This window comes from Panthera leo, chromosome D2 (assembly GCF_018350215.1).
Source record: "Panthera leo isolate Ple1 chromosome D2, P.leo_Ple1_pat1.1, whole genome shotgun sequence".
Classification (NCBI taxonomy): domain Eukaryota; kingdom Metazoa; phylum Chordata; class Mammalia; order Carnivora; family Felidae; genus Panthera; species Panthera leo.
In genome coordinates, this window is record NC_056689.1 from 23295962 (window position 1) to 23322265 (window position 26304).

The 26304-nt window shown below is 41.8% G+C and overlaps 1 protein-coding gene across 13 annotated transcripts in view; it reads left to right on the top strand.

Annotated features, from left to right (window-relative positions):
- Positions 1 to 26304, top strand: part of ARID5B (AT-rich interaction domain 5B) — a 219077-nt gene that overhangs the window by 113569 nt on the left and 79204 nt on the right. For 11 of the 13 annotated variants that reach the window (XR_006194832.1, XR_006194830.1, XR_006194831.1 and 8 more), the window contains exon 5: positions 22813 to 22925. Coding sequence is in view for 5 of the 13 variants with exons in the window: in XM_042909188.1 (XP_042765122.1) it covers positions 22813 to 22925 (113 nt within the window). In the remaining 8 variants the exon portion in view is untranslated. The other 2 variants (XM_042909189.1, XM_042909190.1) reach the window with 2 other exon arrangements.

Sequence of the window (26304 nt, forward strand, 5' to 3'; positions counted from 1 at the left end):
TAAAGTATATAATTACATTCTGAACAGTAAAAAGCTTCCTAAAGTGTATATAAATCAATTAAACAGGGCAATACAGTAACCGATCACATAAAATTATATTTAATGAGATGTGTCATCTATCACAGTGTTTTCCACACAGTTCTTATCGTACATCTTTGTGATTCATTTGTGCCTTACTTTTTGCTGCAACGGAGCTCACAGTAAAGGAACCTCTTTATCTTGGTCATAGAATCTAGTGACATTATTTTGAGCAGACATACATGGGTATCTTTAAAGACCGTTTGGGAGTACGGGGAAGGTTGGGAGTCATTTTCTAATGGCTTTTGGGAAGGGTGACCTGGATTTGCCTGTCTGCCTTTACTGGTTATATATTTCCCTGAAGCAAGTGTGGGCATTTGTGCTGGTGGTCTTGCTCCTGAATCCACAACCGGCATCTGTCGCCTTGAAATTAGCTAGATGACCTGTGTTTGTAAGAGCTTCTGCAAGAGCTTCCAGGCAGGACAACAGAGGGATAATTAGAAAAGCATGCGAAATGCAAATCCTCCTGATCAAGTCACTGCGTGTTGAGAAGTATAAGGATAATAACCTGGTACCAAATCGTGCTGCCTATATGAATATCAGTCCTTCAGGTTCTGTGTGTATAATCAAGCAGGTCATTCCAAGCAGGCTAACCCAGGGCCAGTGGAACTTCTAGAAGCAAAGGAAAAGCACATTCGTATTCTTAACTTTGGCAAATTGTAAAGACTTCTAAAAAAATTGTGATAAGTATAGTCTAAGATGAGTTTCAGTCAGTGGATGCTCAAGAGACATTTGCATCTGGGGAAGTAACCCCAAAGCCCCTGGTCATGCACATTGTGACCTGTGCCTCAGAATGGGTAATAAAAAATTGCTGAGTAACTCCTAAAGGCCTGGCTTTCTAATGTGGTGGTGATGCCACTCATGTACCTCTTTCTCACTCCTTTCAGAGCCCAAATGGCTTTTCCCTAAGCGAAGTCATTCTCATGCTGAGTAACTACACCCAATCTTTGCTGCAAGAAACCGAACCATACAGAACAACTGGCCAGTGCAGGACTGCCAAATGGGAGGATCTGAAAGGCCTTCTCTTCCATCTCTCAGGGAGCACATGTGGTTGTTTTGATCCCCACTTCCCTACATTACTTGCTAGCAGATACTTGGGGTGTAAACAGTTTGTTCATTAATTTGTGTGTCCAACCAACATGCTTTGACATCCAGCTATGTAATTGTGTGTTGCCCTGTGTGAGGATACAGGGTTAATACAATTAAGACACAACAGAGCTAACCTCTGAGGCACTCACATGCTAGTGGGGGCACTCTTGAATTAAACAGACACTTAGTATTTACATACTGTATTTAAGTATTTAAACAATATTTAAGTACCGTAACGGAGCTAAGTGAATTCTTCTCAGATTCAGTAGACAGAGAAGAAGATACTTATTTTTTTTAATTTTGATTATTCCCTTGAATATTTTACTGGAACTAATGTAATTGAGGGACTGGCAAGTTTTACAAGTGACTAATATATTAATCCCACTCTACCCTGTCGCCTTGTGGGATTGTCAGCTGAGTCAGGGCTTAAAAATGGAACTTGATGAGATTTGCTCTAAAGATGTTGACTAATACCAATTAAACCCCTAAACATCACACACAGATTGATTATGCCTTTTTCACTTTTTTTAAAGACCCAAAGATGCACCTAGTTAATAATCTACTCCATGTCCTTAATAAAGAGCAGGCTAATTAAAAATTGTTTGCTAGCTGAAAATGAATAAATTAAGAATCACATATTAAAACAGTCATCCTCAGCCTACAGAAGGGGCTGAACACAGGCAGGCTACTTGGGGGGGGGGGGGTGGTGAAAGGGGTAATTGTGAGTCCTTTATCATCAAGCATGACATGTACAAATGCAGAGCCGTGTCATGGAGACAGGGTGCTGGGGTGAGAAGGCTCTCGGCAGGGCAGACAGCCAGGTTAGTCTCCCCTGTGTTCCTGATACAGAATGAAAGAGCAGGGAACAAAATGGAGTGTATTTCGTCTCGTCCCCCCTCCGATTCTCCTAATCCTGCCTATCCATCAGGCCATCCTGCCACACGTCCTGCACCCACCTCCTTGAATCCCTCTGTGTGTCTCCCCAGAGCCTGTGGCATAGAAGGTCCTTATCACAGCGATGCATGTTTCCAATCGTGTCTGGTCAGAGGGTAGCAGTCCCCACCTTGTGCTCTGTAGCCAGCAGCCTGGGATTTTCTCAGTTCCTTGAACTTGCTTTCCTCTCCCTGGAATATGTCTATCCCAGTATATGTCTTTCCTAGAAAAGAAACACCATCATCATCATCATCATCATCATCATCATCATCATCATCTCACATCCCTCACACTGGCCAGCTTCTTCCATCCTGCTGACCTCAGTTTAAGCATCACTTCTCAGAGAGGTCTTCCCTGGTGTTTCCAGGAGTTCAGCACCCCTTGATTTTCCCAGAACTCCTACTTTTGCTTTTTGAGAGCACCTACCCATTCACTCTCCCACAACCTCAGTTTTGTGAGATGAAGGCCAAGGGAAGTCTTGGAAACCCCCATGTCCCCAGGACATATCCTGCATATCCTAGGTGATCAGTGAATGTTGAAGGAATAAGCCAGTTATGACTCCCAGCAAACAAACTCAGTTCTAACTTCCCTAGAAAGTGAGAATCCGGTCTCATGTTTCTTTGGTGACCCTCATGAGGCCAACTGGTGTTCAAGAAATATTTGTTGAAAACAATTCTTAATTGTGGTCTTATATTTACCTTAGCTAGGAATGAGAGGAGTTTCCTTTAATGATGTGTGGGACAGGGAGGAGAATGAACGAGCTTGGGCTTGTTTTTTCTTAGTTTGAAGGAGTTACATAAGCACAAAAAGGCCAGGTTATAGTACTAAGGGAGCAAGCGTGTGGAAAGTGAGCGCCAGTCACCACTGCAGTTGCTTTAGAGGCTTCTGCGCCTGGGCCTCCTGTAGAAGAGACCAGAGTCTGTTCCCTAAGAGGCCACTTTGAACAGGCTGCTGTACAGAGGCAGGTAGCACAGGCGCCAGGAGGTTGAATTCTGACAACACCTGGGTCTGGGTCTCAGTCCCCACTCACTGTTACCTACCTCCCTTGTGCTCCTGGCCAATTCCTTTACCTGTCTGTGCTTCAGTTTTCTCATCTAATTCTTCAGTTGGTGTTAATGATATTAACCGCCTCAAGGGGATATCATACGAGGATTAAGTGAAATGCTGCACGTAAAGCTTTTAGCACGGTGCCGAGCAGGAAACACTTCTTAGAGACTGACAGTGTGTACCACGAGTCACCTAAGTCAAGGGAGATCTGCTGTCCAGAATTGCTTGTGGGACAGTCTGAGTTGGCAATAGGGACACAGAGAGGCCTAGGATTGATCTGTCCAGAATATTCCAGAATCATGATGTTCTTGCATCTATTTTCTTTCTCCTTCAGCCCTCCCACCACCCTAACGCTCGCACATACTGTGTAGACTGCTCTCAGTTCACCATGCCCTCTCTTCATGGCTTTCCAAAAGTCAACTTGAAGGTTTACTATCATATTTTTTACTTTAATATAATTTTATCTCTGATAACAACCTCAGTTTTTTTCTTTGTGTTTAAGTCTATTATCCTCAATATATTTCAAAATTGATTTCATAGGAAAGATGTAATCTTTTTTTAAGTTTATTTATTTATTTTGAGAGAGAGTGAGTGCACACCCATGCATGCACCAGCCGAGGAGGGGAAGAGAGAGAGGGAAAGAAAGAATCCCAAGCTGACCCAGCCCAGACCCTGACATGGGACTCGATCTCATGAACTGTGAGATCATGACATGAGCCAAAAATCCAGAGAAATCCAGGAGTTGGACGCTCAACCCACTGAGCCACTCAGGCACCCTGGAAAGACACAATCTTTGATTAGAATTAACCACGATGAGAATATAGGGCCAAGAAACGGTGGGAAGACAAATCTAAGACCCAGAAATAATTATCATCATAATAGTGGTGGTAGTGGTACTGATGTTGATGCTGCTTATGTGCCATTCACTCTGTGCCAGGCATTATTCTGAGCCCTGAATCATTTTCTCCATTTTACAGATGATGACACTAAGTTACCTGTGTGAACCATGTAGTGGAAAGAGTATGCAGTTAGCCTAGTTTGCCCTTAGGACTCTGATGGAAAATTATTTTTCTTCACTTAATATCCAACGAAAGAGGGAGATCATATTGCCACAAGTTCTACCTTTGTTTAGTTTAGACATTTGACTCAATTTATGGAAGTCTATGTCTTTGTAGCTTGATCATGACTTTGGAATGTCAAAAAAAAAGTGCAGGCAAAACACTATAAAACGAAGTCTGCGTTTACTGGTAAGAAGCACAGAGCATTTGGCATCAGCAGAAAGCTTAGTCTTTGATGTGGAAAATAGAAGAGTTCTTGCTGTTTCCATTTGGGTCAGAGAAAGAGACGATCACTATATGATAAGTTTAGTGGGTTCTAAAGCTAGATGTAATAAGTGACGAGCCACAAGCTGTCCTGCCCTGAGGATATTCAAGTATGAAATACACATGTCAGGGAAAATGTGGTCAGTGCAGAACCACACAACAGGAAAGCAGAGAATATTTAATAAGATAAGTCCTGGTTATCCTGGGAGTGAGACTTGAAGAGAAGGCGATTTACATATTTGAGTGGGGGGCTGAAGAGGGATGATGGAAGAAACAGAGAGTAGGGGAGTAATTTATGGTGAATCATCTTACCCCCTGACAGACAGAAGCCAGGACTAAGGAGGAAATGCTTTATTTTAGGTAAGGCAGCATCCTCAGTTTTAAACAATTTTCCCCCTGTTTTTTGAAAGTGTTCACACAATTAATGCCTCTTCCATGTATTCAACAATAGTTGCCTAGCAACCATCAAGAAGCATTTTTGGAGCGCAAAGGGTCTAAAAATGAATGAAGAGAAAATACAGCAGATACTCATTTAAGAGTAATGAGAACTGGTCTGGCATCCTTGGAGACTCACTGCAATGTCCTATTCATCTTGGACACATGCAAGGGGGAATATGTAAAATATAAGAGAAACCTTTAAGTGAGGTTTGCTACGCTTTTCTGCCTTCAGGCAGGACTGCTTTCTACCTAATTCCAAATGCATGTGGAGGTAATGAAGTTTTGGAAAGCTCTTAAGAGGAAGGATAATAATACCTCCTCTAGTAACCCCACTTTTGGATCTGTAACCTTTGGCCTGAGACCACTAGGTAAAGAACATAGGTTAATCAAGAGCTACCTCTTCTTTGCAGGCTAGATTTCTATCATTGGCTGGCTCTCACAATCATACCTTATTTGAAATGAAAATCTAAGTGAGCTTCCAGATCAGAGGGCACAAACTCAGGTTCCAGAGGTGTCAGCAGGGAGCGCAGAGGAAGAAGGGCAGGTGAGGTCTGTAAGAAATCAGAAGCAGTGGATCCCTACTCTGTAGAAAGGAGGCCAGTGTTGTCAGATCTCTCAATTTTCTAAGAACAGTTAGACATGCTGATTTCTATGTGAAAATCTCATGACTTTAGATTGATGACAATGAAAAGAAAGAAACAAACAAACAAACAAAAAACTGTGCAAGCTAAGTAAATTATGGTACCAGGCAGATTTGGCCCACGCACCAGTCTTGTCTAATAAACCCCTAGTGTTATAGATGAGGAACCAGGCCTGGTGAGTGAGTATACTTATGCAAATTCAATGAAAATGTAAACTCCTTAAAGCCAAGAACTGTGTGACCTTCTCTGTTTTATCCCCAGCTGGACTAGCACAAGGTCAGGCATATGCTGGCAATGCAACAAATATTTATTGAGTCAACAAATAGTAGATGTTAGAAGCAAAACCAGGACTTGGTTCGGTCAGTAAGAAATCAGGACCTCAACTGCTTCTTCTTAAGTGACTCTTGTTTCCCCCTAAGTGGCTTTCCATGACTTTCATATGGATGGAATCTACTCTTCCCTTTAGCCACATAATGGCCTTGTTTAAACCAAGATTTGATTCAGGGAAATGTTCTTATAGAAACTCCAGAGGAAAAACCTTGCACCTTGCCTGGGTTTAAACCTTTCCATAGATTCGTGTGTACTGGGACAGCCATAAACAATAGATTGCTTTTCTTCTTGGCCTGCCATATTCAATTCCATTCAATTTTGTGTCTATTTCTCGAGCTCCTACAATGTGCAGAGTCCTCTGTATGGTGATTCCAAGATATAGAGGATCCTGCTGAGCCTGGGGGCCTCAGAAATGTTCAACAATTTCAGAGAATGAAGGTACTTAGCATAGTCTCCTTTTTATTTTCATCTCAATGTTTTTTTGATTCTACTTAGGCAACACTTTACTGTGTGGTAATTTCCTGACTTGACTTTTTCTTTGGAGATCTAAAGTGGTCTAAAACCTAGAATCCATTATTACCAAGACATGTTCTCCTCTTTTAACAACCTACTTATTGCCTCTATGATGAAAGGCTCTGCCGGAGTAGACAGGAGTCAGCCTCCATTGAGGTATACCCAGGGCTTGTGTCAAATGATCTTCTAGCTTTCATTGTATTTATTCCTTATTCTTGGGTTCTGTAAGGTGCTTATCTCTGTGCTGAAGGTTCAGGTGTATCCAGAGTATCAATAACTCTCCCACTGGAGAACCACTGGCCTCTCAAAAGCTTGAAGTGATGCACGATTTCCTTGTGTCTGTGCATATCATTACTGCACATATATACTGTGCATATATTACTGCATCATAGTATGTATGCAGTAATAGTAATAATAACGGCATCCACCACTTCTTAGTGTCTTCTAGGTCCCGAATAATGTGCCAGACATGTTGTTTCATTTTATCTCATTTATAGTCTTTGTCTGCAATTCCTAACCTTGCAAGATAGAGTCCCATTTTGATAAATGAGCGTATTCAACCCCAGAGAGAGCTGATGATTTGCCTAGGGTCATATGATTGCCTGGTCTGTGAAGTAAATGCACAGCTACCTGCTTTCCAAGGGCCCTCTTTACCTCCTTGTGAAACTTCTGGGTCCAGCAGCAATTTCACCAACTTCGCCAGTGTTTTGGAGATGAAAGGAGAGACGCTGTATCGCTTTTTCAGAAGCAAACTCTAGGGGACATTTTAAACAAAGTAGATTATTTTGCATGAGACTGTGTTTAATTTCAGAACAGTGTCCTTTGCTGGCGAAGATAATCAGATGTAATGTCATCTGCAACCTCTCTGCGTGCGTGATTTCATAAGACTGGTGTAGCAGTTTATTATTATAAAATTAGTATAGCATAGAACAAACCCGGGATGCAAGCCAGACGAAATAGACAATGAATAGTTATATAAGGTTTTGGAAAGCACATGTAGTAGAACACAAGCTCACTGTATTTTCTTCTCAATTGTCTGCTGTTTGTTCATGTTTCCTTTTCAACATGATTGCATCTCAGTTTAATAGCACTTGCCATCTCAGGCTTTATGGTGCCAGGCCTGACATAGTTACATCCCCTCTGTGCTAAAAATATTGCATGTATATATTCAACCACAGCCCGACATGTTTAGCTAATGGGTTACTCGGAGCTATGCGCTTATATAATTAAGTGATGTATGTAATTTTGTGTTAACACATTTGCAATGTGTGTTTTCCTGGTGATTGCAATGCTTTATTCTGTGTAAAGTGTGACATTTTAATTCCCGCTGAACAATTTCCTACCTTGATTCGCCTTGTTTTTGTGGCAGGGGATTATTTTGCAATCAAGATAAAAGCATTATTTATGAAATTTCTGGACTATCCCATTACTGGGAACTTTTAACTGAAGATCAATCTCCTATTCTATTGATCCCTTTGTTAAAAATCTTTATCGGAATTTAAATTTAATCTCTACATTATAGATTTGCCCCGACTTTTGTCTGAAGGCACATTTTTTTAGGCAGCTTTGCAGGGATGGGGTTCCTTAAAAAGTAATTCTCACTAGGCAGGCTGCCATCTTATCTTCCCCAGGGAACTTAACTTCTCTTAGGTATCACTGATTTCTTCCCTGTTGAGGGTTCTCCAGGAGAGCCAGCATCTCTGTGGGTTGGAGAGTTTGGCACACCAGGTCAGATCTATAGATTCACAGATAGGGCCTGTTAAGCATTTAAGTGATTGACAAAGCTGGGTCTCAGAGTTACATAATGTGGGCATACACGCTTTCTCTTTATTAATTGTAATTGTGACCAGTGGAAGGTGCTACAGACAGGAAGGTGAGCCACCAGGGATAACCCAGCCATCTTGCCCTCTTCAGAGGTTGTTTATTTTCTCCAGTGGGATCAGGAGTTAGTTCAGTTTCATAAACATGTATTAGACTCTTACCAAGTACCAGACAGGGCTTTCAGAATACAGTACAGAGAGAGTTACTTGTTCAGTGAACATCTATTGAGCACCTACTGTAGCGATATTACAGTGACCAAGACAGAGTCTGGTGAGGGAGAGAGACCTACAAGTTGAATATGGGATGATAGGGGCTAGGGTAGAAGCATGCTTGATGTCGAAGCTACTGACGAATGGTTCCTCCTCCAGCTGGAGGTGAGGAGAATAAGGACACTTTTTAGTGGGTGTGATGCCCAGTGCTGGTCTAGGAGAAAAAGTAAGAGTTGGAGCAAGAAGGACAAGGGTGAAGAAGGAAGGGTATCATCAGAGGGAAGCCCGTGAGCATGGGTACGCAGGGGTGAAGCCATGAGAGGTGCTTGCAACCTCTAAGGCATTTGTTAATTGTTGGAAGATAGGGCGAGGTCACTCCAAAGCAAGGTCTGCTGTGGTCCATTCTCCTGACCCCTGAAAGTCCTGAATTCCCCAGGCCTTTCCTCAACCAAGGAGGCCCCCTTCGTTCTTCAGCACAGCCCAACGAAAGCAAGCAGGTGGCAGGCACTGATGCCAAATGCTGGAGTATTGCCCCGATGGCTTCCCACATGCTTGCCTCTTAGTCCCTCCCATTTGGGTCTGAACACACTTTCTATGTGGTACACAGAAGTTTCGCCAGGAGGACCCACAGGCTGTGCACTCCAAATGAGCTATCTCAGTTGTATGTTTTGGCATTTGAACACAGTGGGAATGTCCTTGTCAGCTCCCATTTGACTTTATTAATTGCAATTCCTTGGGAAGTGTGTTTTAGTAATGTGCTCTGGGATGACAGAGCTCGCCCTGCAGAGACCCAAGAGGAGGTAATCAGGGCCCATTGAAAAGCCATCTGCTGGTAAGTCACTGCTGCTGATCCCACGCAGCCAACAGACACCATTGTCTATCACAGCTCCGCCACTAGCTGTGTGACTTCAGACAAAATTGCAGACTCTCTGGGCCTCCCTTTTCTGATGTGTAAAATAAGACTTTGGACTAGTGGTAGCTGAGGTTTTTCTTAAACTTGGGAATTCCAACACTTTATAAGTTTCTTGAATGAAGAATTCTGCAGTCGTAACATCTGTGGATTCACCAACTCCTAGCAATGATCTTTGGCTCCAACTTCATATGAAAAGCCAAGAACCCCTTTCTATACTTCATGTCTTTTTTTTTTTTTTAAGTTTATTTATTTTGAGACAGAGAGAGAGAGAGAGTGTGTGCAAGCAGGGCAGGGGCAGAGAAACGGAGAGAGAATCTCAAGCAGGCTCCACACTATCAGCTCAGAGCCTGATGTGGGGTTCGATCCCGTGAACCATGAAATCATGACCTGAGCCGAAATCAAGAGTCGGAAGCTCAACCTACTGAGCCACCCAGATGCCCCTATACTTAATTAATATCTTGTAATGATTCTCTGCCTCTGCATTTTAGGAGATCATCTACACTAGCCCTCAAATCTAGATTTTAATTTTTCAAGATACAAAGGGAATCATTAAGCCTCTGAACATTCCTAGAATATATAGCAGTATGGATCAAGTAACCCATTTTATTAGTCATGTTGCAAGAGGCTGTCACCTAGCAGCTCTGCATTGTTTCCAGGCTCCGCCCCCACCCCCACTTCCCTGAGCCCTGAGGCTGTGGTTAATAATGTCAAAAGAATGTTTTAAAATTGCTCTTCTGTTGATTCCAAAGAGTCAGAGCCCTCACGTGGTTAGAGTCCTGGGCTAGGAGTCAAATTCTAAATTTAATTCCAGCCTCTATGAATGTCTTCATTTCTTGCCTCCTTACCATTTCTCGAGGTTTCGATTTTCTCATCTGCAAAATAGGCATAAGATGCCTTGCTCCACAGGAATATTGGCAAACAGCTTCGTTGTGCACACAGATTAGCTTTATATCGGAACAGAATATAATTTTCCATTCCATAATAGGAATGAAACAAAAGCCCTTTTGAGTGTGCACCTTGTGTAAACGCCCTCTGCTTAAATTCTGATGGATTTCAGAGGTCAGCAAATCCCTCCCCCTTCTTTAATATTATTTTTTTTAAGCTAAACAAGGCTAACTAGGGAATTCATTTTGGTATAAAAAGACATGAAAGAAAGGGTATTCGAGCTTGCACAATAGTACAAAGAAGAACAAGAATCATCATGTTTGCTAAAGAACTCACAGCTGTTTAATTTTATAGTAAAATTACTTTAAGAACTTTGCTAATTCAAAGACAGACCCAAACAACTGTTGTTGCAAAACTGAATTTCCACGTGTGAGTGGAAAAGCCAAGTTAGATTAATCTGCCCCTAAACTCGTATTAAACTCATATTAGAAATACAGAGCATTTTTGTTAATGCAGGTTAGAGGAGCGGCTGTTATCTGAAGAGAAGACACATAAAAAGGGAAATGGTACATTTGCTAGTAATATGATGAAAAATAGTTTATGTTCTTATGTACTTTGCCCCCAGCTTTTTCTTAAGCTGCTCAGTCTGTTTTAATACCAGGTTTGTTTGCTTTGTGGGGATGGGCCTGTTAGGCAGGAAATTGTCGAAAAAGCATACAGCAGAAATTTTAAATGCTGTTTTTAAAAATTAAAATTAAATACCAAATTGAGTACCCAACCATTTATTAAATTTGGAGTTCAGACTTTTATAAAATTTTATCTTTAGAGGATACGAATGAACTGTGTACCTATACTTGGTTCTGTAAATTCCAAGTTTCCATATGTTGCCTATTGTCAAAAACAAATAAACTTTTCCTTATTTTTTTAAAGTGATTTTCTTCCATATTAGGGAATTATTCAGACTTCTTTCCTTGGTTCCTATAATTCCAAACCAGTTGGAACATCAGTCTATTTTTGGTTATGAAGGAACTTTTAAAATGTGGGTATGATTTTTTTGACGTTTCTAAATCTCATAAAGATCAATTTGCCACATATATAAGAGTTATGGTAGTAAACATAGTGAAGTCATTGTATACTAGGATGACAGTTCTAATTTCCATATTATGAGTCACCCCCTCCCAACCCCCGTCCCCCACCTCCATCCCCTCTGCATGGGAGGGCTGCTAAATGTACATTCTAAAACATATACAGCAACATAAGGTTGTGATTTGTGAGTGTTTCTGTCAAGGATGAATGTTCTTACCTGTATTTGATTAAACTCTGTTAGTTTCTGGGTTTTTATGGTCTTCCCACCACATCACATAGATTCACCACAAGAGGGCAACCAAGAGTTTACTTTCAAGCTAACAAAGCTAGAAATGGTTTTAATATCAGCTAAGTGTTTTTAACTTGCTAAGGATTTATTTCCCCGCCTTCCGATTGCCACACATGCAGCCTCTGAGTTTCCATGAACAACGAATAATAATCCAAATAAAGTTCTTCTGAGGGGAAATATAGACAGACTGGTGCAGACAAGAGCTTTTGCCCAAATAAGGATCCTTTTTTGGAGACCCCATGTGTTAGATAACCATCAACTGACAGTTGGTCATGAGTTAATAATGTTGGATGCTGAAATATGCATACCATGTGCTATAAAAAAGTTTGGAGGACAAAGACAAATACTGCTAAAGTTAGATATTAGAAACATACCAGAGGTGTGCAGACTGCTTCACTGGATGAAGGTGGAATCTGCCAGATAACTTCATTTTAAAAATGTTATAGGTACCGCACAGGAGAATGTATGATATTCACTGCACAATTTGTTGCTTTTGCAGGGATTTGGTCTTAATCTCTCTGCATGTTACTGCCTTAAGAGCTATAGCAACTCTTGCCTTCTAAGAAAAGAAAATATTTCCTAAGCTTATTTCCATTGCTGCCATTGCTGTTCTTTTATTTTTACAATGGGAACCCTAAAGGGGGGGGGTAAGGTTCCATAAAAGAATACAGGTGGATGTGTAGCCCTTTGATTGGCCTGTTGTATTTGGAGAGCTGTTAACTGCTAGTTCTGTTTCTGTGTTGTTGCTGCAACAGGAATCCAAAGGTGAGGGGTGGAGCGAATAGGCTTTGATTTCAGCTACTGTGACCAGTTATTTGAGAGGCTGGGACATGGAGCCAGGTGGCCACTGGGCAGCTGCTGTCTTCTTAGAGTGACACCCCAGAGGCTCCTGGTGCTAAAAATGAATGGGGAAAGAATGTGTCTCCTCCTCTGCCCCCTAGAGTTCAGACCTTTTTGTTCTGTCAGCTTTTCTGGGTTTATTGGAGTGCTTGTCTTCAATGAATAATCTCACTTTTTCTTGTATAAAAAAACCATGGGAGTTGAAGCATCTTGGGAAAGCCAAGAAGGCCGTGCCCTTGGGTGACTTGAGGACTGACTATATCTGATCGCTTTTCTTACTTGCAAATGCAATCTCCAAAAAGAAAAACACAGCCAGACCATGAATTTATTCAACAATTTGTGGTTAAGAAGATTCTACCTAACAACTAGCTGAAATCACTGAAGATCTATTTTCTCTTACTCAGTTTGCAAATGGCTTACATTACACCCAACCCACATTGGTAGCTGGAGAGAACAGTTAGTAAAATTAATAATTAGACAGCTTCTCTTTTTCTCTGTCTCTTCCCTCTTCTCCCCAAGTGTCCTGTCAAGGCTTAACATTTGCTTTGACATATTAGTTAAGGAAGTTAATGAAATAATATCTTCACTGGGGCCATTGAGTAACCTTGAGTCAATGATTACCAGATTTGAATTTTACTAAGGAAACACCTCAGGTTCAGCAAAATTCTCAGATACTAACATCTGTGTATGACTCTCCTGCATATAACAGCAAATAAAACCCTAAATTTCACTGAAACTTTGAATCAACGCTCTTGCTGATTATTCCCGCTTCAGATGTTAATCTTGTTCTGTCTACTCTTTAACACGTTTCCAAGGACGTATCTATAATCATGACATTGAACTGACTGAGCCAGCATCCCCCAAAAGAAAGATAATGCAAGCCACATGTAACTTAACATTTTCTAGTAACCTCATTTCAAAAGGTACAAAGAAACAGGTAGAATTATTTTAATAATGTGTTTTATTTAATCCAGTATCTTCAACATATCATTTTGATATGTAATCTATAAAATGTCATTAATGAGATATTTTGCATTTTATATATTGTCCTGGAAATCCAGTGTGTATTTTATGCTCGTGGAAAATCTTAGCTTTGTACTGGACATATTTCCAGTGCTCAGTAGCCCCATGTGGCTAGAGGTGACTGTGTTACACAGAGCAGCTCTAAACAGTTATAGAAACATTTTTTTCTTACACTGAAAAAAAATGAGAAGCAGTTCTAACCTCTTCTGCGTATTCTTCTTGTTCATCGTAAGATTTACATTAGGATTTCTGATGTAGTTATCTGTCCGTGTTTCTCCAGAAGGTGACACACACCCACTCCCACTGACGGAGCACTCTAGCTTGCCCTGACTCTGCACGCACAGCCCAGACCCTTGCTGTCCTCATTCTGGACCCTCACTCCACTCTGCTCCAACACACACACTGTTCTCTGCCGTGGGTCTAGGAGTTCCTTGGTATCGCAGGAGAGCGATTGAAGTCGTTTTCTGGTATTGGGGCTTGTATGTACCCACAAACAAATCAAGCTCAGAGATGCCACTGGTAGCTCGGAAAGGGAAAAAGGGATGGGAAGGCTTAATGTGAGAAAGAAAAATGTGTAAGTCTCAGACAAACTACAGTAGTCATCTTTTTTTTATTTTTTAAGTAAGAGACTATCCTTTTTCAATTATTCTTTCTGAAAGATAGAAAAGCATAAAGAAAGTGAAAAATCCCTTTTAAGTACAAATTCCTTTTGGGATCTTTTAAAAAAGGGATTGGAAGCCTATTACTTGATGACCTTTTACTTTTTCTTATGTGTATGTGTTTGAAAACCTGAAATGTCTCTCATAACATATTAGTCTAAGTCTGCCAAAGTTAAATACCTCCATGCTAAACCACACATGCACTCACACACACGCACACACACACACACACACACACACACACACACAATGTCTCTTTTACTTATTTCCAAGTAGGGAATGTTTTCTTGAGAGATGTAGCAAATCAATTATCCTCAATGTTGAAAATGGAATATCTCATTTCCAAACCTGGAGAAATGGCTGACCAAGAATGTTCTGTTTATAGAGAGTTTAAAAACTGCTCTGATATTTGCTGCCCCTTGCAAGGCTGTTCAACACAAAACATGTAACTTTCACTTCTGTGCTGTCATGCTCAATAGTAACACCACAGAACATATCAATCATGTACTAGAATGAGTGGGTCTATTGGTTGTAACAAAAAGAAAAGAGAGAGAGACAAAAAGTCTCTATGTTTAAGAGGTCCTATCTTTATGCATTTCATAAATTATAGAAATCAAAATGTCCTTAAGAAGTATTTTCAGACTGGATCTTTAAAATAGCCTAAAACTTAAAAAAAAACAAGTATCTTAAATTAATATTCTATTCTTACAGACAATCATACAAAGAACAACTAAATCTGTTCATGGAATAGTTTTCAAAAAATGGAAACATAAGTTATTTCAAAAGCTTAAGAAAAAGTACATAGTAAGCATTGAAACAATGCACTTCATCTAATTATTAACAGCTTTCATGCAGGTTTTTCCTCAACACCCAACATGGTCTTCTCCATTAAGAGAGGAGGCTGGGACCCAGGGCCTGAAAAAGGGACCATGGGCACCAGGCATCCAGGGAGAAGAATATAGCAGGAGAAATGAGTTGCTGGGTAGATGTGAAAGTAGAAGTTTGAGACCCTGTGGCATTTTTAGAGGCCCTTTTTGGTTTTGCTGGGTTTGCCACTTCATGATGAGACCTGACTTCATGACAAGATCTTGCAGCTGGGGGCAAGAAATCAGACCTTTTGTGCTCAGTAGTAACACCTGGACCACACCACCACCTGTACTCCATGTACCAAGCTAAGTCCTCAGGCATCCACTCTGCCCTGATGTTTCTTTTCCTTTTTCTTTTTTTAAGTTTATTCATCTGGAGAGAGACACACACAGCACGAGTGGGGCAGGGGCAGAGGAAAGGGGAGAGAGAATCCCAAGCAGGCTCCGTGCTGTTGGCACAGAGCTCAATGTGGGGCTCAAACCCACAAAACCACAAGATCATGACCTGAGCCAAAACCAAGAGTCGGACACTTACCCGACTGAGCCACCAAGGCAGCCCTGCTCTGATGTTTCCTTACAGAATTGTAAATTTCGTACTTTGAAGGCGAAAGAGTCTTCCATTGGCTCCTGATGCCATGGTACATAGATCTCATACCCTCAGAGACAAACATTTGTGGGACACCTGGGAGCCACCCCCTCTGCCCCTTCAGCAGGTCCTGAAGGGGACCTTTCACTGAGAATGGTTTCCATGAAGGATACTGGGCCTAGCCAGAACAAACCAAAGGGAAGGTGAGCGTTTGAAAGGTCAAGCATGGATTTCCATTTTCATCCCTATTTCCAGAATTCTCTCCTTAGAAAGTCCGTCTTCTGAAAACCCAGAATCTCTCTTCACTCCGCACCTTGATTTCATTCCCAGATTTTCCTCTCATTCTGCAAGTGGTAGTGAAAAGTGTCCGTAATCCCTTTCTTCTTTCCCAAGGCTCTTGTAGACAAGCCTATTCTATACTTCTAGAACATTTCTGCATTCCTTTGGAACTCACTACATTGTTTCAGAATAATATAGAGATAACATTTGGGCATTTAAATTTCTCTCCTCCTCAAGACACAGAGGGAAATAAAGATAGAAATCTGCCTGTCACTGCTGGTAAAACCTGACTAAAAAAGAGGTTTGCTTGTGTTTTAATGGCAAGAATGCGTGGAGTCACATGCTTTCAAACCAATTAGCAATACAGATGAGCTAGCAAATCGAGTTCCGTTTATAGGGTGGGGGAAGGGGATAAGTCAAATAATCTGTGTTTTTAAATGTTTCTGAGAAATGAAGACCTCCAGGGCAGAGAGAAGGCGGATCAGGAAATAGCTATGCAAATCACATGCCTATGAAATTACTAAAACTTTGATCAGGGGCATTAACAATTGCTGCAGCATTCACAAGTATGAAACAAAGAGTGAGTAAGACGGGCATGTTTTGGAAGGGATTACAAGAGTGTTTATGTACATGGTTTGTTGAGCAGTCAATGAAGTCCATGGCCATTTTGGACTTAAGCCGCCAAAGCAGTCCAGGTATGACAAACGCACTAATACATTCCACTCTCATTAGTGACTCGTGGGGATCTCAGTGATTTTGACCAAGAGCCAAAGTGGTTGGACCTCATGTAAAGTCTGCTTCATGTCTTCCCCCCACCCCCACCCCCTTTCTAACAACGTCACTGCTCACCCTTCACAGGAGGTAGAAGTGGATCTGGGTTCTGAGAGAGTGTAGTGCATTGGAAATGCTAAATTGTTGTTATGGACACTGTGGTCCAAACCACACCAGGTCTAAAGCACACTTGGAAACTCAAGGCAGCCATGACATCCAGAGTGGCAGTGTGATCATCCCTCTGGGGCAGGTGCAGCCTTCGCTGTTCAGGGCTGTGTGGTCTCGGGGACATTTGAGAGTGAGAGCATCTGCGGCCAGGTCTAGTCTCGGTTCATGACTCTAAATTATTATTTTTCATGGCTTTATTTAAGAAAAAAAAATTACTCTTGAAAAGGGAACTGTCAGAACAGTTACAGAAAGCGATGACATTCTTGCAGTGTTTTGGTTTGTTTGTTTTTTTGTTTTACCTTCCTATTGCTTTGAAGTCATCATTTAAGGTTAGAACACCACACAAGATAGAGTTTTGCTGGTCTGTGGTCCCGGGTGCTCGTTTCTTTTATAACACAGTTGCTTCTCCAACATTCCTGTTGGGCCTAGAAGATTGTTTATAGGAAAACAGAATAAAAGTAAACTTGAAAATTTTTAAATCTATATGTAATTAACGCCCTGTGAATTCACAGAAAGATTCAGCTAATTAACAGACGTTAAGTACTAGCAACCACAGATTCCTGGCACCGCTCTATTAGGTGCGGGGTAGTGAGTATATGGAAATGCTGTGGATTTGAAACAGACATTTAAGGGTATCATTTATGAATTTTTAAAATAAAAATGTTGGCTGTAAGTTAAAGCCAAAACGAGGGCTGAGAGCTTCTGTTTTTCTTTTCTTTTTTTCCAAGTATTTGAAAACTGAAATTCTATAAGAGATTATCTGTGAAATGGCTCTCCTTTATTACACCCATAAATTTCAGGAGTGGCTCTGATCAAGCTTTCTGCCATTCTTGGTTTCTAAATCTTTTAGTCATACATTAATAACTTTAAAAACACTCATCCTATTTTTGTTGTAGTGAAAGAGGAAGTTTCTAAATAGTCAAAAGGGAAACATTGAAAATAGAACACAGTAAATGATAACTAAATTAGGGTATTTTTTTTTCCAGCAAGAGCAAAGCTCCATGCTGAAACTTGCCAGAGTATTTTAAGATTATTGTCTACAAAGAAAATGTAGCAGAGAATTGAGATCCTCAGAGGAAAGGCATTACAGAAATGCAAAGTATTATCAGCAATGTGCATTATACATGGACCAATGTTTCTCAGTCCCTAATGCATCAGTCAGTGGACTTTAGTTTTCTGGCTTGTGTTTGGTGTTTAAAACACACACACACACACACACACACACACACACACACACACACCCCAGTGCGGACACGCACGCACAACTTGCAAATCAAGTGAGTTAACGCTCTGCCAACTTCCTCTAGATATTGACCCTAGGGGGTCAGACTCTTAAGAAAATGATGCCTGGTTTTCCATCCTCCTAATTGCAGTCCCCCACCAACAAGCAAGTCCTATCTCTAAGTGGAAGCTCACAGAGAATTTCTCGAGAGAATATGGAGCTGCGCTGGCAACAAAATCGTCTCTGCAAAATGAGAAGAAAGAGTTGTTAACTGATGAGTCAATCCAGCTTTTATAGCAGTTTATCTTCGTGGTATTTCCAAGAGCATAAATGTTATAAAAAAAGAGAGACGGTCATGACAGGAAGAACACAGTAGAAAAAAAACAGGGACGTTTAAGCCAAAAGCAATTTACTTTGCCAGTAACTGGTTACATTTCCTTTGTTTTATTATTATTATTTCAAGGGTTGGGATTGAGCTGAAAGTTTCCCACACCTGTGCTGTCCTGACACATAACTTTGGCAAAACCCATAGAGAAGTGAATATATAAATGAATGCCTGGAAACTCTGAACTTTAGATGCTTTAAGAAAACAAACGAACAAAAACCTTGTTTTGCTATATTGTCTTTAAGAAAGCTATATTGTATTGATGTTTGAATGAGTTTTACAAAAGGAGAAGACAAAACACGTGGATGAGATGTCAAAGTGGCCGGTTGCCGACTCTCCTGGGATTAATGCCTATAGAAATAGCAGTGACTTCACAAAGGTGAATACTTGTTAATTTCATGGCCCTGAGTAAGAGGAACAGATGGGCAGTCAGAGAGGAAAGATTTTCTTTTTTTAAACCACAGAGATCTTTCACTGTTCTTCTGCAGTGGGCAGAATAGTCAGTGGCCCCCTGCAAAGGGGTGATGTGCGTGGCACACGAAGTTTTATTGGAACTCTGCGGCTTTAGTGGAAGTCTGTCACCTACTGCTGAGTCAGGATTGATGGGGACCCTGCCCTGCCTCAAGTCTGGAGGATGCTGTTTGCTGCCTGAGATGGGCTTTTAGTTCCCTTGTACCGTGTCGTGGTATTTGACTGTTTTCATTTAGGGAAAGCTCCCTGGTGACTGCCAGCCCAAGTTAATAATATAAATATCTCATTATGAGACAGACTGAGTGTGTGTGTCTGTTAGAAGTTACTTAAAGCAGGGATGTTGGATAAAGTCCAGTTGCCCGGGTTGGATCCTGTTACCAGTAACCAGTTGCATGACCTAAAACAACTAATTCCATCGCTGTCTCAGTTTCCTGGTCTGGAAAATGGGGATAATAACGGCGCCTTCCCGTTGGTTTGCTGTGAATTTTAAATGAGTATTGTATGCAAAGTGCTGACTGGCACAGAGAAAGTGCACAATAAATACCAGCTATTGTTATTATTCATGTGTAATATTGAAAACATTGAATTCTGTGAATGAGCGTGGATTATATACACATGCAAAAGTAACCGAGCATTTATTGCTTCACACTAGTTTGTTCCGTAGCGGATCTAACTAGACCCAGTTATGCTATCAATAAGTGTACTGCTGGCCTCCCGCACTCCTGAACACCACCACACCATAAAGCATTTGTTTTCACTCACTTCCCTTGCAAATGATTTGTTTTCTTGACTCTGTAAGAAAAACAAAAGTAGCCCAGGGACCAGAATTTTTACTCCCCCCGACCCCAAAAGCCAGCTCCTCGGTCCCAAAGCTTTGCCCAGGGTCTTATGGATCTAAAAGGTTTCAAATTGTGTCATGGGGGCTCCCATCCAGTTCTGCATTCTCTGTTCTCCCTGGGACTTTGAACATCTGCTCATCAGGGCACTGGTTACACTGGGTACAAGATCACAGCTCATCTAAGATGCCAGACACAAAGGCTTAACAGTCATCAGGAACCAAAGGCCTTAGGTTTTCAGTCTCAATTCCCAGAGCAAACTTCCTGGTCACTGGGTTATGTTCCCAGAGCTCAAGTGTAAATAGTAAAGGCGAGCAGATTTACAGGTGCCCAACATGACAGGTATGCACAAGGCCAAGTGTGTGGGTCCGGCTCGAAGCTTGAAGGAGTTACATGTGGGCATCTTTATTTCCATTAGTCACTTATTCATTCAACAGATTTATATTATGTAATGCCGCCTCCTGGGTGTGTGCTGGGCAGGTGAGAGATGAGTCTGACATGGTCCTGCCCTTAAGGACTCTCCAATTTAGGATAATAATAAGCCATAAAACCCAACTAAAGTACAAAGAATACAGTGATACCTTCCATAAGAGAAAGTCAGAAAAAGGAGGGCAGAGGGGAAAGGAGAAGAGATATTTGAGTTTGAGGCTTGAGTGATTGGTGGGATTTGCCCAGCCTACCTGAAATGTCAGCGACTTGCCTCATTAGGAACAAAAGGCTTTTTCTCTTGATCAAATCCCATTGAGAGTTTAAGTTTGTGTGACCAGAATATTAGGTGCTAGCCTGTTCTAAATTTACAGTTCTCAGAATCTGTTGGGGAAGGGCACATGTGCTTTTCTGGGTTCTGAAAACAGCTCAAAGAATGGAGAAAATAGACCCGATTTGAGGATGACTTTATTGTCGGTTCCCGGAACCTTTGCCTTTATTTAAAACAGCCTGTTCAGTACAAGTTCTATCTAAAAGGCCTTTGGGATTTGAAAGCTCTTCTGGAAATAAATGCTTTTAGGTTTAAATGTTTTGGAGGTCTTTTTTTGCCAAAATGTTAGGAAGGAGAGACCATAGTTAACAAATCTGAGAACGGAGGCGATATTGTTTTGTTTCTTTTAATGAAATGTCTCAGACCTACCCTAAGTTCTGTTTGTCTCTCTGTCAGCTTTCTGCTAGGCTATTATTTTGATAAGGGACATGAAAGTACATCATTCCCTCGCGGTCATTAAAGTCTTAGCACTTGAGTCGGTTGTGGAAACACTTCTGCGCGACACCAAAATAGTCCACGCCCTGGCTCCAGGCTGAGGACCGGGGCAGTTCATGGAAGGTGGCATTAGGCTGTGACAGGAGAGCAGGAGGTCAGGATCCACAACACAGGCCCGATGAAATCACCAAGGCGGTGCAGGGAGGGGGAGAGAGCAGAGCCCTCCCTGCCAGTCTGGCAACTCGGCAAAGTCCTCAGAGCTCATCCCACACACTCCGTGCTAGTCACTGCTGTGTGTTTACATGAGTAATGGAGCTGCCGGGGGAGGGGAGTCGTAAGCACAGCGCTGAGCCTGGCAGCTTGCACTTGCGTTCGCGTTGGGAGGGAAGCTGACATCCACACCAAGTCAAGACTTCCAGGGACGTGGCCGGGAAGCAGTCACATGCTGTAGCTTTCATGAGCACAGACATCCTCAGGCAGATGTTTGTCGACTGGAATGGGTAATCGCTACTTTCTCTTTGCTTGATTTTTGTCTGCGAGGGTGTTTACCTGTGATAATTCCAGGCTGGCTTTCGGGGGTGGACTTCTGGACACCCGTCTGGGGTGGGGGGTGGAGAAGAGAGGGGAACGGGTTTGGGAGGGGGAGCCAGAGCCCCACAGCCACTTTTTAAACTTTTGCCGGGCTAGAAAGGCAGCTCTGCTCTTCTGGGCTTTACCAACAGCACAACTGTTATCCACGGTAGAAAAGCGAGGGCGCGGGAGTCATGTTGAGGAGCAGAGTGTAAAATGTCCTAAAACCACTGGTTAAATGTGTGATGTAAGTAAGATTAACAACAATTAAGAGCGTTCGAGTGGTTCAGATTGGCACCGTCGTAATCCTATCTTTAAGCAATAAAAAAAAAGCGCGGGTACCTCGACAGGGCTGGGAAAAACTGCTCAGGATACAATACAATTCACTAGTTTGGAACCGTTCAAGGGCTGCTTGTTTCACGGTTTGTTTTAATTTTGCTTGACTTGCGTGACTGATGAAGCTAAATATGAAAGCTGATGCCGGACAGTCCGAGCACTAGGTAAACAGCAGCCTTTTTTTCCCCTGCTTTCTGTATGGATCTTAAAGGGATTCAGGCTCAACATCAAGGATGAAATAGAACTCTGCTTTGCACCTTGTCTGTGGCTTTCAAAAAGTATAATCTTCACAGAATCAGGCTAACCCCAGTGTGATCTTTGGAAGTAATTTTAAATAACCCTCGATATCTTACCACATTGAGAAGGAAAAAGAGAGCATGCTGATTTAAATGTATCAGCCAGATTTGTTGAGATTTGAAACATGCTGGTCGCAATATTATTAGTAAATACTTGTAAGAATATTTTTTGGATTGTTAACTATGAATGTTCTTTCTATAGCTCTCTCTCTCTCTACTCATTTGTATCATATCAACTTATTTGTATCATAATTTAAGAAACTGCTCATGTCTCCACTTTTGAAGAGAGAGGTTTTCAAGCGCCACATTACTATGATACCATAGTGGGCTGGCATTTCACCTAGGTTTCTGAAAAACAGATACAAAACAAAACAAAGACTAATCTCCGAGCCTGGCTTCGGGTGGACTTTCAGCTCAACATGTTTATTTTCTAACAGTAGGGAAGTGCCTTTTCCTTACCATTGTCCTTGAGAGCTGAGAGCTTCATTTTATTTACACTGATTAGACATGTTAAAGTGCAGTAGATTCGCTTGGGGAAGCATGTACAGAACTGTGGAGTCTACCAAGGTGCGGCCCGTCAGAGAGAGGAGCATAAAATGAGATGCGTACGTTTCTCTGAACAGTTTAGAGGGCACCGCTGTAGTAGCACTCATGGTCTTTCGTAAGGAAGCCCACGCCCATGAAAACGTACATCAATTTGTTCTTCGTTTGTTTTCAGCGCCAAACCTTAAAGGCAGACCACGCAAAAAGAAGCCATGCCCACAGAGAAGAGATTCGTTCAGTGGTGTTAAAGATTCTAACAACAATTCCGACGGCAAAGCTGTTGCCAAGGTAGGGTCATTTGCTCCCTGGTATCCATTTGGCTGCATCTTTTTATTTTTCCTCTTTCTCTTTATCTCTCTGCTCTTGTGTCTTGATGGCAGTTTTTAGTGGAGAATCTGACTTTGGTATTCACAGCCCTCTGTGTCTGTTCCCGCCACCTCCTCTCCCCTGTGTGGCTGGGGGAAGAGGGAGTGGAGGCATTTTGATTAGTCAACAGAAAGGCTTCCCACCTCCCAGGCTGGCCGGTTGGGTAAAGGACAGATGATTAAGCGCCCACGTCATTGAAGCTGAGATTTCATAGTAGGTGACACAATGACATAGTTTACTCTGCTTGTGTCAAAAATAGACCAAGCTGAACCATCCTCTTTCTGAACGTGTTCATCTAAATATGTTTCAGAGATTAACAGAGGATGAAATTAGAAATGTCTAGAATTAAGCTTTTTAGTGATTTTTTTTCCAAAGTCACCTCTAATTTACCTTAGATTAAAACTGAAGATATTTACCTACATAGCAAAAGAGTTACACATACACATGCAGCCATATATACATTTATGTCTTTGTAAAGATCTCCAGTAACGCAGAAGGAAAATACAAATGCTAAACTCTTTTTCCGGGCGCAGGCCCATTTTGCCAAAGAGTTCCGTGGAGTCTGGAAAGTGCACACCTGAGGGACTGAGCACGATGAGGGGTGAAGTGTCACTTCATATTTTTAGACTCACTCTTTTGACTTTTGTGGGGGTGGTTGGTCAGATTTGCACGGTTCTGTTTACTGGGTGTTCATACTTAGGTGTTGATTCTGTGCCAAAGACAGCATTAACCCCTTTAGGACTCGAATTGAAGACCAGATTTCAACTGATATTATGTTTCCAGATTCAAGGACTAAGTGTATGAAAATGGACCATTTTGGCTAGTGGTGAATTTGGAAGATGCTGCTGTAGAAAAATATGAATTCGGCTCTGGGTTTGACAGTCTACTATTTTTCTGCCACATGTGCCAAGCCTCTTCCCAGTGTAATGGAAGCAAATCTGAGACATTCACAGTTTATAAATCTTATTTTTAGCAGGTGATTGTTATATCAGGAAGTTCTGATGACCTTTCTGTTAGGGTTTCTTCATGCTTCCAAGAATGCAAAGGGTTAAAAAGAGATCAGCCAGTAGAAATGTGTATTTTCTGTCTAAAAACAGATCTGTCTTTCCCTAAAGTTATTTTTGTTCTGCTTATTTAACCTTCTGCAAATGAGTGCATGTGGGTACCAAGAATGACACTCTCTAGTAATTTGGACATCTCAGCCCTAGAACTGCCTATCAGCTTCCGTAGTCTTGAAGAATGTCAGCAGGAACAGTTTATTCCCTGTGATGTGGTTTGCAAGATACCATAGAATGGAGCGAGAAGGTTTTAGGATCTTTGCATTGCACAGAGTTTGCACTGCCAGTGTCTCATGTTGGCACCCTGCCTCATACCTCCAAGGTGACATCATGTGTTTACCCCAGTATGTTCTGTACCTGAGCCCAGCAGGATGAAGCTCCTTCCCATGTCATTTGGAGCTACTAAGGAAGTATGCCCCTGGGAATTTTACAAAACTCCTACAAACTGATCTGAAAGAACAGCACCTCCAATATTTCTCACCATGGAAGGCAGCTCAAGACTCACACTAGGATCCACAAAACCGAAGAGAACACAAACCTGCTCTGTATGCGATGTTCACTGACTTCCTAGGAGGGATAGTGGTCAAACCTGGGTTTTCTAAGTGACCCTTTCCACCCCCTCCCACCAGTGCTTCCATTCAGTATCTTTACAAGGAGGTGGGTCACTCTCCCACTGGTGGACTGGTCTAAACACCCAGCTCTCCTCAGACTCTTGGATTACAGTTTTGCCTTGGCTGCTTTCAACGGGCCTGGCAAGATCAGTTCTACTAGAAGAAAGAGATGAATAGGTATGAAGTATGGTGGGCTTGTCTCTTGGCACCAACAGACAGATGTAAAGTCTCTACAGAATGAACAAGCCACGTCTGGGCCCAGAACAACCACTAGAGAGGCATTTATGTCTTCAAGGAGTCTTTCCTCATGAAACACTGGAATGGAGACCACAGCCTGTGACCATCTGATCACTTGCTGGACTGGAAGCAGTGTTTCAAGTGACAGTTTGGCTTTATGACCAAGACCTATGTGACTGAGTTTTACAAAAATGTCTCAAACAGACCATTTCTAACTATGGATAAATCCCAGCTTCGTGCAGCTACACCCCACTAAGCTCTCTAGAGGGAGAACCTCCTGGATCTGTTGTGTGCATGGCTGGAAGAACAATGGCAGCCATTTGCCTGTCGCCATCAAAAATTTGCACTCTCTCAATGAGAACATAAAAACCAGCTTTGCAAGACTGTTTTCTAAGGGACGGAGAATTTCATGGCTTTCCAAAGACAGCAAAAGACACACGGGAAGAGGCTACCGGTTCTCTGAGGATGTCTTGAAAATGTCCAACCAAATCCTGCTGTTTCCCTAGGATCATATTATGGCAGCAGAGGGGGGCCCAAGCCCGTTCATACGGTGATCTGTGCAAGAAAATCCCTCTCAGTCCAGGCCTCTAGTGGAAGGCCTCCACCAATAAGAGGCAAATAACTCTTCACATTCTGTAAGCCCCTTCGAAAGGCCAGAAGTATATAACAGGTGGTTAGACTCTAAAAGGAACAAAAGAAGGGAAGCCATGGTGTGCCATATGTTCTTACATTTAAATCAGGAACATCCTGATAGTTCACAAAGGTGATACTTTCATTATCTTCAATATTTTTCATCCAGTTTGGTCCTCAAACCCCCAGGGACCCCCAGGGATTATCCTTCCTGCGTCACTGAGGAAGAACATGAGGGTCTCCTACCAAGTCAGTGACAAATCCAAATGAGACTGTGGCTCTTCTTTCTTGCTGGTTCATCACATCTTGCTGCCCCAGTTGAAGGCTGGATCAGTTATAACTCAGGCCAGTGAAAGGATGTGGTTAATATCAAATAGGTGGTGGTTCACTGAAAACATTAAATGTGGATTCTTTAATTAGCACTTCCTCAATCACTTTAGAAACCCCAAAGCTCTTAGTGAACTCAACAAGTATAAGGTGTTCAGGTTGGAAAAACAGATCGAGTAATTAACTGTCACCATCAAAAGATTGGGCATTCTCAAGGTCAACATGAAGACTAGTTCCTATTGGAACTGCAATAGATTAAAATGTTAAGTTAAAATGAGAATATTTGGGGTAAATGTGAGAAAAATGTGGAAAGTAACTTGGCCAGGTCCTACCCAGAAATGCGATAATAGTCTAAGGGGCTCTTATGTTAACTCAAGAAATGTATGGAGCGAGTCTGAGAAAGGAAACCACTGTTCACTTCTTACAAAGCCTATGTGT